The sequence below is a fragment of the Pteropus vampyrus genome, unplaced genomic scaffold, assembly GCF_000151845.1.
Source record: "Pteropus vampyrus isolate Shadow unplaced genomic scaffold, Pvam_2.0 Scaffold80, whole genome shotgun sequence".
Classification (NCBI taxonomy): Eukaryota; Metazoa; Chordata; class Mammalia; order Chiroptera; family Pteropodidae; genus Pteropus; species Pteropus vampyrus.
The window spans coordinates 808,588-822,922 of NW_011888861.1; the positions used below are offsets into that span (position 1 = coordinate 808,588).

The 14,335-nt window shown below is 37.9% G+C and overlaps 1 protein-coding gene across 5 annotated transcripts in view; it reads left to right on the forward strand.

The window, feature by feature from the left end:
• Positions 1 to 14,335, forward strand: part of MBOAT1 (membrane bound O-acyltransferase domain containing 1) — a 116,906-nt gene that overhangs the window by 84,278 nt on the left and 18,293 nt on the right. For 4 of the 5 annotated variants that reach the window (XM_011362837.2, XM_023532248.1, XM_023532251.1 and 1 more), the window contains 4 exons: positions 1,954 to 2,146; positions 9,103 to 9,206; positions 11,469 to 11,533; positions 13,216 to 13,348. In XM_011362837.2, the coding sequence (XP_011361139.1) occupies positions 1,954 to 2,146; positions 9,103 to 9,206; positions 11,469 to 11,533; positions 13,216 to 13,348 (495 nt within the window). The remainder of the gene's footprint in view (positions 1 to 1,953; positions 2,147 to 9,102; positions 9,207 to 11,468; positions 11,534 to 13,215; positions 13,349 to 14,335) is intronic. The other variant, XM_023532249.1, reaches the window with a different exon arrangement.

Below are 14,335 nucleotides of genomic sequence, written 5' to 3' on the forward strand. Positions count from 1 at the left end.
CCCCCGTTTGTTTAAAATACCAGTATCGGTATTTTATTTGCTCTCTGTGTTAGAGCAGCAGATATTTATTTCCCAGAGGAGCTCATTGGCTGGGAGATTAAAGCAATCAATCCATTAATCAACCAGCCAATATTTAGTGCCTATGATGTGCTCGGCACTGTACTAGTTAACACATTCAATTTCGAGTGTTTGTCTTTATGAATAGAATTTCACGTTTGGCCAAAGGTAATATGTCATAAAAGGTGGAGAGGGAGGAAGTGGGAATCAGAATAAATATGTGTTTTATTGCAGAGACTGCTTATTGCAGGGTAAAACCGGTTTTACCCTGGCATGCCCAAAGCTTGGTTTTATTGACTTTGGGAGAGTTTAATATGGTTTGTATGTATGTATGTATGTATGTATTTACTTATTTTTCAGGCAAGTCAACCCTTGGTTGACCTCACAGATTGCAAGAACCTTGTCAGTTTACAATCCCTTATTTTTTACGCCTACAGCACCTGGTCTTCCTAGGTGGTCTCCCATCCAGGTACCAACCAGGCCCGACCCTGCTTAGCTTTAATATGGTTTTTAGAAATAATATTTTAATTTTAATCTGAATTTTATTAATCTCCAATTAGTCTACAATAGGATAATTTACTGAACTTTACAAATTTGTTAAATTTATTTAGATCATATCCTATATTTAAGGGAAATTTGTCATTGAAGGAATGGGGAAAATTGGATAAGAGAGAAAATGAGGATAATTAAATATTTCATAAATGGTAGTTAAAGGCTAGGCAAATTAAGTATTTGAAAATTTAAGTGATTTTTTAATTAAGCATGAATTTTCAGATAGTTTTGACACAGTTGGCTCCTCTCAGCACTTTATGGTTAGAAAAATGTTTCAGCTCCAACTGCATTATTGAAACAATCTAGGAGTGAAGTCACCATTGCTATGAGACATCAAAGTAACCACAAGTGTTTCTAGGCAGTGCCTATCACACTAGTGCTTTCGTGTGTTACATGCTTTTATTTAGAAAATATTATTAGAGAGTCTTAATTAACATCACTCTCCAAGGAGATTCTTGCATTTTTATGTGCAGAGAAACTGAAGTGGTGAGGTTGCCTTTTGGCTAAAAACACATTGATGGGAGGGGTCTGGCACCCATGAGTTGGTGCCCCTTCAGTGGCTAATTGTGGTGAACATTTAACTGGAAGCCAGGCATCATTCTTAGTACCTTGTAAATATTCTCTTAAACCCCAAGCCACCCTCTGGGGGAGGTGCCAGTGCTATCCCTATATTACAAATAAAAGTAGTCTGTTTTTATAAAGTTAGGAACTATAATTGTGTTGGTGTTAAATGACATTCCCTGGAATGCCAGGGGAACTGGGCAAAATCACTCCATCCTGAGGAATTTAAAATGTCAGTACATCTTAACCACAGAGCAGGCTACATTTATCCATCCTGGAAGGTTTCTAAAGCTTTCTATTAACCTGCCGTGTCTTGGTGCAGACATTTAATCAAATGCCCAGGTCCCTCCTTAACTAAGCCTCTGTCCTCTTTGCTGGCGATTCAAACTCATTTTCTTGGCTCTGCTGGCTATAGAAGTGGAAGGCAAATGTTTTTTTCTTTCTGATGAAGTTACTACCATGTAATATTATCTATTTTTCTTATGTTTTGGGTAACAAAACCACCTACTCTTTCCTGGTAGTATTTGCTGGTGAAAGTTTTTTTCCATTTTAGATACATTCAGTCCTCAAGTGTCAGGGGTATATTCTGCATCTAAATATAGCACATAAGCCCATCATGGCATTTGTGTCATGAGAAAGAATGCCTGTTGTTTCTCCTTCTAGGGAACATTGCCAAAGGAGCTATTGGAACAGCCTTGTTCCTCATGTGCCCTTGCCAAAATTGTCTTCTTCTGACTGGAGTCTTCTGAATAGTTAAACTGATTTATTTCTCTCCACTTTCAGGGAGCTGTGATACGTAAGTTGTGCATGACCTTGGTGTCCCTCCTCTTGTTTTTGACACTCACGAAGACCTTCCCTGTCACCTGCCTGGTTGATGACTGGTTTGTTCATAAAGCAAACTTTCCGACTCGACTTTGCTACTTATATGTTGTCATGCAAGCCTCAAAGCCCAAATATTACTTTGCTTGGACGTTAGGTAAGTTCGATGGAGTGGCCCTAACTGAATGAGGAAAAAATGACTGCTCGGATCACCTAACCAAAAAAAGCCCAATACATAATGGAAAGCAGCTGAACCGGTGTCATTTTTTGCTTCCCAACATAGCACTCCTCTTTCCTGCTGTCCATAAACTCAGTTATGTGTGATAAGGAGAAAAGCAATCCTAGCTGTTGTATTAACTTAGCATTATTAACAGACGTCCAACCCTGGAAGCTTCTTCCACCAATCAAATGGCTATTTAGTGCCTCGAAAAGTTATGGAAAAATTCTGGAATGATCTGACTTTCTGATAATTTTGGGGGTTGTGCGTAAGAGAGGATGCACATTAATTTTTAATAACACGTGTACTAATTTAGGTTGTATTTTTTTCTTTAAGAAATTGTTATGCCTGCCTTAGAAGCTGACGTCAAGTGATTTTTTTTTTTTTAAGGTAGAGAGTTCAACTAAATTTGGTTTTATCACATTTTTTTTCTTACGAGGTAACTTAGTCAATATTAAGTTTTCTCTTTCCTTGCAAACAGTTTTAGACCAGAAAAGTTTAAAGCTTTGCTAAAGTGAACAATAAACCAATAAACCCTTCTACATATCAAGAATGGTAAAGGATTTTGATATGGCACGGCAGCTGTATGTATTTCACATTTGGAACCCTTCCAAGAATGGGAGTTTAACATCTTAGCTGAAAGAGACCGAGGGCTTGATGTCACAGAGCAGTGACTATTCAGTCGGATAGATTGTTAAACTCAGATTCTAGTGCTTATTGGCCCATATTCCATGGGTGAGGGCATAACATTTAATGAGTTCTTCTTTTCTCATTTCATAATCCAAGGCTTTCGCCCCAAATTAGTTTGTGGCTACTAAATTATTTCTTTCATGTTTCTTTTTTATTGTGGTAAAATATAAATAACAAAATTTATCATTTTAACCATCAATAGTGTACGGTTTAGTAGCATTAAGTTTATTCATGTGGTCGTGCAGCCATCACCACCCTCCAACTCCAGAACTTTTTCCATCACCCCAAGCAGAAACTGTATCCATTAAACAGTAATAACTCACCATTCCAACCTCTCCCACTTCCCGGTCCAAATTATTTTTAAGGGTCAAAGTGTTCAAGGATAAGTTCAGTCCAACGTGGTATTTATGTAACAGCCAGAGAGGTCTGAATTAGAGTTATTCTAAAATTTGCAGTGTGAGAGATTTTGTTTTCTGGTCACATTCAATTGAGTACCAGGTTCTGTGCTATGAGGAATTCAAAGTTAGGACATCTTCTCTGCCCTCAAGACTGTTACACTCTGTATGTTCATACCAACTAGGCAGTACGCATCAAGAGCTGTCCCAGGGTGGGAATACAAAGATGACGACAAACATGGACTGGTTATTGAAGAAGCCTTCAAAAATCTCCTTGTATCTTATTCTTTTTTCTGCAGTTGCCATATTATTTCAAAACAATTTCCTTAGTGAGTAGGCATTATACCTGCTGTGGTTGGAACCCTACTTGGAACACCAGGCATATTTTTCCGTGTGCATTAGTATTTTCACTTTGCTTTAACCTGAGTGTGTATGTGTGTGTGTGTGTGAGAGAGATTGAGAGAATCACTCCTTTTACTATCTTCTTCTTCCTCACTTATCCTCCTTTTCTCTTCCCCTCTCCCTACCTTTCCGCTCCCATATTCTGTATCCCAGGGTTTATGGGCTGGCTTCTGGACTAAATCAGCTCTTGATTTAAGGAGGAAAGGCTATTCCATGGCCTCATAGGGAAAATCTGACACGAGGTGGGTTGTGCTGCAGGGGACCTGAGTGGGGTGGGGGAGTCGCAGGAAATTGGGGGTATCTGGCATTGTTCTGCTTTTCGGGGGAATATCCCAGCTTTTTGGAGTATAGAAATAACCTTTCTGTGAATAGCTTTCTCTGTGGACTTGGCTCTTTATTACTCCTCTATCTTTTTTTGGTAGCTTCGGTAGATGCACTTCATTAATTTGTATGGCCTCAATTTGAAGTTCGTTACAGTTTAGATTTCATGGGCTGATCTGAAATTAACCTGTGTATTATTTATGAATAAAGAAGCAGTGAATAGTATAACAGGGAACAGTTAAACTACTTAACCAAATAATTGTTTTATTCAGCTCCTTAAAACACCATTTACATATAATTGATGTAGTAATTATCCATGATTATAAATTTAATCCTTAAAGTTGGCCTCTTGATGAATCTCAGCTGAGCTGTACTGTGATAGCTTAGTTCTAGTTACTGTTTATATTGAAATAATACAGCAATTTTCTTTGGACTTGGCATATAATTCTGGTTGTTTTTCCGCTACTAGTTAGACTAAACTTTGGCCCAGGTTGTGTTCTAAAGATCACAAACTCCACAATATGGCTGTCCAAATCATTTTATCTGTAATAATATATTAGAGCCATGAACAATATAAATCCAGTTAATCTCTTCAACATGCCTTTAAAATAGGTACCATATTATGGCCATTTTATACTCAAACGAATAGGTTTCTAGAAGTTACACAACTCTCTCAAGACCATGCATTTATTCTGTTGCCAAGTGGAGATAGGAACCAAGGAGATCTGCCTCCAGAGCCCGCCCTTAATGACTATCTTTACACCACTGTAAACGTTAAATGAGAAATGCCTGTAATTTACAGAATCCTAAAAGATAATAAATGCACGTGCGCACAATAATAATTATTTTTGTTTGTTTGTTTTTTAAGATCTGGCCAGGTCAGTCATAGCTGAAGCTGGAGATGGGAGAAAGGATTCAGGGATTGCTATGCTGGTCCCAGCATGGTCAGTCCAGCCCTGTTTTTAGTTGTCAACAGAGACCTCAAGGGCTCTTCTTCCAGTTCAGTGAATGACCTGTCATTCACAGATTTTGCCCACACATTTAAAACAATTTGTTTCTTAACTGGCACACTCTCACTTGTTTTTCTTTTTCTTTTTTTTTTCACTGAGTTTTCATCCAGTCAGCTTGGGAGAATGGCGTAGAAGGACTCAGTACTTTTCACTATTTCTTCTAAAAGAAACCATATCATTTTACAGTGAAGCCATGTGTAAGATAAACAACAAACTATCCACTATGCCAGAAGTAAAGGAGACAGACATAGAACAGGCTGTTTTCCTTTAGTCCTTCTGAAGTCCATCTCGAGTTGGGCTTGAACTCCTGTGGAACCTGAATGAATACAGCTACGGCAAAGAAAGAGTTCTCCAAGATCTCCGATCTAAGACTTTACCATGCTGTGATTTAATTAGTTTGATTATTTTTAAAGAAAATCTTCTAATAACTTGAAATAAGATAAATGAAAAGAGAAAAATTAGCCCCTTTGTCATCAAAGTAAAAGTATACTGATTTTATCAGGTCTATATTTGTTTACAAAAATTTCATTAAGGAGCTCATTAGAAAGGTAATACTCACTGCAGGGGGACATTTTCTTGTCATTCAGTGAAGTCAAAGTTGGCGACAGGAGTTTTTAGACTGGCTTCATGGATAGGATGGCTTTGGTATTGTGTCCACATGTGGCTTCTATGGCAGCTGCCCCCCAATTCACATCTCTAACTCTTTTCCTTTTCTTACATTCCAGACTTTTCTAACTGCAGCTTGGCAGCCCCAGCCGATATCCTACTGACATGTCGTACTTAATCCGTTCAGAAAGAGCTCCATTTTCTCATTCAGAGCTGGTTCTCTTCCTGACTTAATGCGATCTTACCAGTTAATGTCCTGCCATCTTACATGTCAGCTCTTGGACTTCTACGGGGTCCCCTGTTTCTTCTGGTCTCTGCTTCTGTGCTTATGTGCATCTTTAACTTCTCTTTCTCTTATGACAAGTTGGTCACTAAATCCTCCATTTTATTGCTTTGTTTGGGTTCTTTCTCTTTTATTCTCATTTTGTATTCTTTGAGTATCTAGCGACTTCTTAGCAGGTGCTCACTAAATGCTAGTGAAAGAATAAAAATAAATGAATAAAAATTGAGGTCACCAAAGCCAATAATGTTTCTCTGAGACACAATGGTACCAGCTTCTTTAAATTTTTTTTGGTTCCTTTTCCAAGGAAGCTACTGCATATCTCCATTTCCCCATCCTAAAGCTAAACAGATATTGGTATCTTTCAAAGTAGCAATATGACTTTTGTTCCATATCCTAATGTGTTGTTTTAAAAACCATAGCTGATGCAGTGAATAATGCAGCTGGCTTTGGGTTCAGCGGAGTGGATAAGAATGGAAAGTGAGTAGGCATTATACCTGCTGTGGTTGGAACCCTACTTGGAACACCAGGCATATTTTTCCGTGTGCATTAGTATTTTCGCTTTGCTTTAACCTGAGTGTGTATGTGTGTGTGTGTGTGAGAGAGATTGAGAGAATCACTCCTTTTACTATCTTCTTCTTCCTCACTTATCCTCCTTTTCTCTTCCCCTCTCCCTACCTTTCCGCTCCCATATTCTGTATCCCAGGGTTTATGGGCTGGCTTCTGGACTAAATCAGCTCTTGATTTAAGGAGGAAAGGCTATTCCATGGCCTCATAGGGAAAATCTGACACGAGGTGGGTTGTGCTGCAGGGGACCTGAGTGGGGTGGGGGAGTTGCAGGAAATTGGGGGTATCTGGCATTGTTCTGCTTTTTGGGGGAATATCCCAGCTTTTTGGAGTATAGAAATAACCTTTCTGTGAATAGCTTTCTCTGTGGACTTGGCTCTTTATTACTCCTCTATCTTTTTTTGGTAGCTTCGGTAGATGCACTTCATTAATTTGTATGGCCTCAATTTGAAGTTCGTTACAGTTTAGATTTCATGGGCTGATCTGAAATTAACCTGTGTATTATTTATGAATAAAGAAGCAGTGAATAGTATAACAGGGAACAGTTAAACTACTTAACCAAATAATTGTTTTATTCAGCTCCTTAAAACACCATTTACATATAATTGATGTAGTAATTATCCATGATTATAAATTTAATCCTTAAAGTTGGCCTCTTGATGAATCTCAGCTGAGCTGTACTGTGATAGCTTAGTTCTAGTTACTGTTTATATTGAAATAATACAGCAATTTTCTTTGGACTTGGCATATAATTCTGGTTGTTTTTCCGCTACTAGTTAGACTAAACTTTGGCCCAGGTTGTGTTCTAAAGATCACAAACTCCACAATATGGCTGTCCAAATCATTTTATCTGTAATAATATATTAGAGCCATGAACAATATAAATCCAGTTAATCTCTTCAACATGCCTTTAAAATAGGTACCATATTATGGCCATTTTATACTCAAACGAATAGGTTTCTAGAAGTTACACAACTCTCTCAAGACCATGCATTTATTCTGTTGCCAAGTGGAGATAGGAACCAAGGAGATCTGCCTCCAGAGCCCGCCCTTAATGACTATCTTTACACCACTGTAAACGTTAAATGAGAAATGCCTGTAATTTACAGAATCCTAAAAGATAATAAATGCACGTGCGCACAATAATAATTATTTTTGTTTGTTTGTTTTTTAAGATCTGGCCAGGTCAGTCATAGCTGAAGCTGGAGATGGGAGAAAGGATTCAGGGATTGCTATGCTGGTCCCAGCATGGTCAGTCCAGCCCTGTTTTTAGTTGTCAACAGAGACCTCAAGGGCTCTTCTTCCAGTTCAGTGAATGACCTGTCATTCACAGATTTTGCCCACACATTTAAAACAATTTGTTTCTTAACTGGCACACTCTCACTTGTTTTTCTTTTTCTTTTTTTTTTCACTGAGTTTTCATCCAGTCAGCTTGGGAGAATGGCGTAGAAGGACTCAGTACTTTTCACTATTTCTTCTAAAAGAAACCATATCATTTTACAGTGAAGCCATGTGTAAGATAAACAACAAACTATCCACTATGCCAGAAGTAAAGGAGACAGACATAGAACAGGCTGTTTTCCTTTAGTCCTTCTGAAGTCCATCTCGAGTTGGGCTTGAACTCCTGTGGAACCTGAATGAATACAGCTACGGCAAAGAAAGAGTTCTCCAAGATCTCCGATCTAAGACTTTACCATGCTGTGATTTAATTAGTTTGATTATTTTTAAAGAAAATCTTCTAATAACTTGAAATAAGATAAATGAAAAGAGAAAAATTAGCCCCTTTGTCATCAAAGTAAAAGTATACTGATTTTATCAGGTCTATATTTGTTTACAAAAATTTCATTAAGGAGCTCATTAGAAAGGTAATACTCACTGCAGGGGGACATTTTCTTGTCATTCAGTGAAGTCAAAGTTGGCGACAGGAGTTTTTAGACTGGCTTCATGGATAGGATGGCTTTGGTATTGTGTCCACATGTGGCTTCTATGGCAGCTGCCCCCCAATTCACATCTCTAACTCTTTTCCTTTTCTTACATTCCAGACTTTTCTAACTGCAGCTTGGCAGCCCCAGCCGATATCCTACTGACATGTCGTACTTAATCCGTTCAGAAAGAGCTCCATTTTCTCATTCAGAGCTGGTTCTCTTCCTGACTTAATGCGATCTTACCAGTTAATGTCCTGCCATCTTACATGTCAGCTCTTGGACTTCTACGGGGTCCCCTGTTTCTTCTGGTCTCTGCTTCTGTGCTTATGTGCATCTTTAACTTCTCTTTCTCTTATGACAAGTTGGTCACTAAATCCTCCATTTTATTGCTTTGTTTGGGTTCTTTCTCTTTTATTCTCATTTTGTATTCTTTGAGTATCTAGCGACTTCTTAGCAGGTGCTCACTAAATGCTAGTGAAAGAATAAAAATAAATGAATAAAAATTGAGGTCACCAAAGCCAATAATGTTTCTCTGAGACACAATGGTACCAGCTTCTTTAAATTTTTTTTGGTTCCTTTTCCAAGGAAGCTACTGCATATCTCCATTTCCCCATCCTAAAGCTAAACAGATATTGGTATCTTTCAAAGTAGCAATATGACTTTTGTTCCATATCCTAATGTGTTGTTTTAAAAACCATAGCTGATGCAGTGAATAATGCAGCTGGCTTTGGGTTCAGCGGAGTGGATAAGAATGGAAATTTCTGTTGGGATCTGCTTTCTAATCTAAACATCTGGAAAATTGAGGTGAGTCTACTGTGCTTCTGAATTAAGCTGCCATAGTGAATAAAGCAAATGGTTTGCTTCGATTGCATTGTCCAGGGATCTTCATCAGTGCCCAAGGAAAAGCTGCTATCAGGGAATGCCACATCCAGCAACCTCCTGGACATTTTGTATCTTGAATTGTGTTTCTCTCTCTCTCTTTTTTTTTTTTTTAAGATACCTCCTTTCTTGATATTTTTAATCATTCAAAGAATAATGATAAAAATTTGAAAAAGCCAGGAAAATCTTTTTTGTGGTTTACATTTCTGTTCTTTCAACTAGGAGGTACAGATGTCATTTTCTTTTGTTCACATTCTACTTTCTTCGGTCAGGAACACAGACTGGAAGCTCTTGTATTTAGATTTCAATATCTTAAGTGTTCGCTGTGGTTCCTTTGGAAATGTAATCTGTTTCCTTTTAAGAAGAAGTGTCATGGTGCACAGCTTTCAGTCACTAGAATCAATGTGGTTTTCTTCTTTCTCTGGTTTAGTTCTTGGACCATAATTCTGATATGTTCTCATCATCAAAGGTGGTCTCTTTGGGGCCACACTCTTGGTTTCCTTGGCATTGTCAGCACTCGGAGCAGATAGGAACACCAAATCTCAGATCTTTTCCTCCTTGCAGTAGGACAGGAGGAAGGGCATGGTTCTCAGCATACAGGAGTATTGGTTCTTTAGCCAGGTGACTCGTGTTTACTGTTTGTTGAGATCTTCCACCCACCACAGGGCAGACAGAGTGCCATTAGAGAGTTTGGGCAGAAAGAGATGTGCGTGTTGACTGAGAAGCCAGGGATGTGGAGACTGACCACCTGCCACCCAAGTTAGGTGGACACTGGGCCACAAGAAGTCATGGGGGTTGGAGGGATACCATCCACCTTCTTGACACTGGAGGCCTTTCTCATCTTACATGGACAGCTCCAGCCTCCAGAACCACCTTCCTCATATTTAGAAAAGCAATGTAGAAAATCTACAAGCTTTGCTTTTCTGTGTAGATGATGTCAGAATGAGTACAAATATGTTATAACTTTCCTCCTTTTTCTTACTAAAACTCTTCTCTCCCTCAAAACTCTTGGACCATTGCTGGCCGCCTTGGAGTGCTGTGGGCAAATGTCCTTTACAGTGTCTCCCCTTGACCTTTTGCTGCCCATCAGTGCCATCAGCTAGGCACCACAAAACAGAGTCCTTTCACTGGGGTCGTAAGTTCAGGGTAAAGAGCTAGTTACATATTCATCATAGAGGAAAACCAGAAGAAGAAAGTGTGCATTTTCTATAGAGTTGATATAGACAGAGCTAAAGAAACCAAGGAAATCTGTTTTAGTGAAGGTACCTTGAGGCTGTACATAGAGCATTTTATTAGCTGTGGAAGACATGTATAAATAAAACTTAGGGTTTTGAAATAAAAACTCATAATACACAGTCTATCATCTGTCATCTTCCATCTGTCTATTATCTCCCTCCTTCTCTCCCTCTCTTTTCCACACATTAGGCCAAGGTGCGGCCTTAGGTTTTATGGTTGAAACAGAAAAAAGTGACTCTTGAACTTTCCACCTTCCTTAGGCATTCTGGTTCTTGAATGTTTGTATAACGCTTTCTACCACCAGACTTGGAAAAGATTTTTTTTTTTTTTTTTTGAATGAGGAAACCTAGTTGATGGCTCATTTTGGACTGTCTCTTCCTCAGTGGTTGATTACCTGTGTCATTGCCAGTTGGATATTTGTTTTCTCTTTTGTATTGTGACTCCTTTATGCATAAAATCTCTTACTATTCTAGATACAATTGGAAGCATTTGAACCTGTGCAGCTGCTTGTAATGTCACAAGACTGACCTAGTTTATAGATGGCCACATAGTGAAAAGATGACAATTAAGTTCAATCTATCTCCATAAAGGCACTAAATTAACATGATTAAACTTTTCCTATGGTAAATCCCCTTTTGGAGTATTTATTTTAAAATTTAGATGATCTAAAATTTTTTTTTTAATCAGAATGGAAGGAAAACCCACAAAACATTCCTTCAGTTTTCCTGTAATTTGAAATTAAATTGAGAAAAATTGAGACTTTGCAAGCGAAGTGAATTTTATAAACACCAGAATTTTACTGCGTATGATGGAACAGCTGATATAATCTTGACCGAGTAATCACTATTGAAATAGCACATCTAATCTGCCGCCAGGGAAATTCTGGAGAGGACTTTCCATTACTCGGGGTATTTTTAAAACTAATGATAGGTGTTATTTTTTTCTTTCTAGACTGCCACAAGTTTCAAAATGTACTTAGAAAACTGGAATATTCAGACAGCTACTTGGCTAAAGCGGTAAGAAAAACAAAAACGACCTCATTGCTCATGGCACTGCGATATGTTTAGATGGGTGTTGTTAGATGAATAGCAATAGTCTGTCAGCAGTAATGTCATCGGACACTTTTGTATTAATATCTCTGCCTTGTAAATGCAAAAGTAGAAATATATTGAGGTTCACAATGTAGCATATTTATTTTAATACATCAGACACTTAATCCTGCCTTGCCTGTGTACCAGCTACTACTCATTTAATTCTCAGGTCAATCCCTACAAAATTCCAAAATTAGAAATATCATTTTTAATGAAACCAATAATACGCTATCCCTGAAACTAGTAAATATTGCTATCATGAGTGCAGGGAGAGTATAAAAATATTAAGCTGTAGATTCTGTTTTTGATAAGTAGTGTTTTTCTTAGGTGAAAACATTGGAGTAAAAAAGAAAATGTATAGTAATTTCCCTAAAGTAAACTCAATAGTGTTGTCTGAAAATTGATCCAAACATGCAATTTTTGAAAATTTGCCCTTAATAATATTGCTGTTAATTTTGCAAATAATTTTACTATAAACCTCTATTTCTGTATATTGAGTAATCCCAATATACCCTAAGTCTACAGTCTCCATTAAAAGTTTATGTTCTAATATGATTGAACATACGTAAACAATGAAAGAATATTAAAAAAAAACATGTTTGAAAATGTAATATTTTAGTCATAGAAAAAGATACAGAAGGTAAGAAATACATATGCAAACTACCTCTCATTTCGAAAAGAAACATTATAAGTGGGGTGTTCCTGGTCCCATGTTTTTCCCCCCAAATACATTTTCTTCTTAGGAAGAAGGAGCCATAATCTTTAGTTTGGATTTAAATCAGTTACTTTTGACAACCCATACAGTGCTGGATTGATGTTAACAGTTCGAATTTCTATTTTATTTTCTATTGGGGTCCTCTCATTTAGTAAACCATGTAGTGGCTTCCTTATGGTGCCATTGGTAATTCATAGACTTGATTTGGGAGAAAGCCCCATATCACTTTATTTTAATAACCAAGGAGCCAGAGATCTCCAGAGTATTTTGCTGACAATTTCTAGAACCACACTATATCACCCTTTAAGGCAAATTCGTGGATTGAAATCTGATGGACACAGTGAGAGCTGAAACGTTCATATAACCGACATTTATTTTGTGCTGGAGTCATTGCCAAAAGAGATGAAGAGGACTGCAGTATTAGAAGGCATAGGGGCCAAGGTTGAAAAGATAAATTAACTTTGACTAAATGAGTATATCCATTTCAAAAGGCCCATATCCTGATTCCAAAATTTTTAGTGTCAATCACATTTATAAGTGTCCCTGCTGTTTTAGGCCATTGGTGGCAGAAGCTCTTGCTGAGTAGAGAGTGACCACTTAGATTTCTATAAGATATAGGATGATGGGGTCTAGAACATTTAGTTCTATGGAGGTTAAAAAATCATACTCTCCCACAAAGATGGAGCTGCAAATTGCTTCTCTAGTAGTGTTCAAGAAAGCTAGAGTTCAGACTACTTGGAATCCATTGCAAGTCCCTAAAGAGGGTCAGGCAGGCAGGGCATCAGGCATGGAGCACATGATTTCTTCGGGTCAGATCCAAAAAGATGCCAGTGTAGCTGGAAGTTTCTGGTATGTTTGACCTGTGGCTCATTGGACCTGCCTCTTTTTACAGAGTGTGCTACGAGCGGGTCCCCTGGTACCCTACAGTGCTCACTTTCATCCTGTCTGCCCTGTGGCATGGTGTCTATCCTGGGTACTATTTCACCTTCTTAACTGGAACCCTTGTCACACTAGCAGCCAGAACGGTAAGCTTCCTTTGGTTATGGGGTCTTTTTCTTAGTAATCCGATGCCTGTATATTTGTTGTCATTTAGTCCTATCAGGAGTCTGAGAATGAGGGGGTAGGAGTGATGTTTTGAAAAATCAAACAGTCTTCTCATTAGAGAAATACTTAAGCAAATAGCAATTTGTGGTCATAAAATGGTTAACCATTTTTCATATTATTTACATATTATTTACAGACGGTGTTTGTAAAACAAAAGGAATTTTAGGAGCAATGTTTAGTAACTTAAGAGATGAAACATTTTTAATCACGAAGGGCTGTAAATATATACAACCTATTAATCACAGGTGATGATGATTATTAATTAATGTGGGCTTCATAAGACTTCACTTTGCTTATATTTCACTTTATTCCTCATTTCATTATCCTAAGCCTAGAAATAATTCAGAGTTTGTGAGCAGCCAGTAAAATGGCAGCCATGAGAACTGTGTTGTTAGAGATTGCTTTAACCTCTCATGTCTGATCCGATTGCATTAGTTTGTATAAAATCCTTGGTGAATTTTATAAATTTGGTTCTCTAGGTTTTTCGGGTAGTCTTCAGTTTGTCCTAGACTGTTCCTACTATTTGTTGGATGTAGAGCAGGATTATAAAGGAATAAAAAATATACCTGCCCTCAAAGAATGAGATGAATATAAGTAGTTACAATTCAATGTGCTCTAATTGTCAAATATAGAGTTTGTACATAGTTGATTTCATTTCAGTCTTTGATAATGATTGTGGGCTTTCTTATTCAAAGGTGCCAAGAGCTTTTAATGACATTCGTTGAACTGTGTTTTGGATGTGGATTTAGGAGCTCCAGCATAGCTACTCACTTATTCTGTAATTCACCTCTCCTATGTATGAATATTTCAGAGCCCTACTATATGTAGTCGGCTTCTTAGGTGCTGGGCCACCGTCGTGAACAAGGCAAGAGTCCCTCATGGAGTTTTTCGTTTAGTTAGATGAAAAT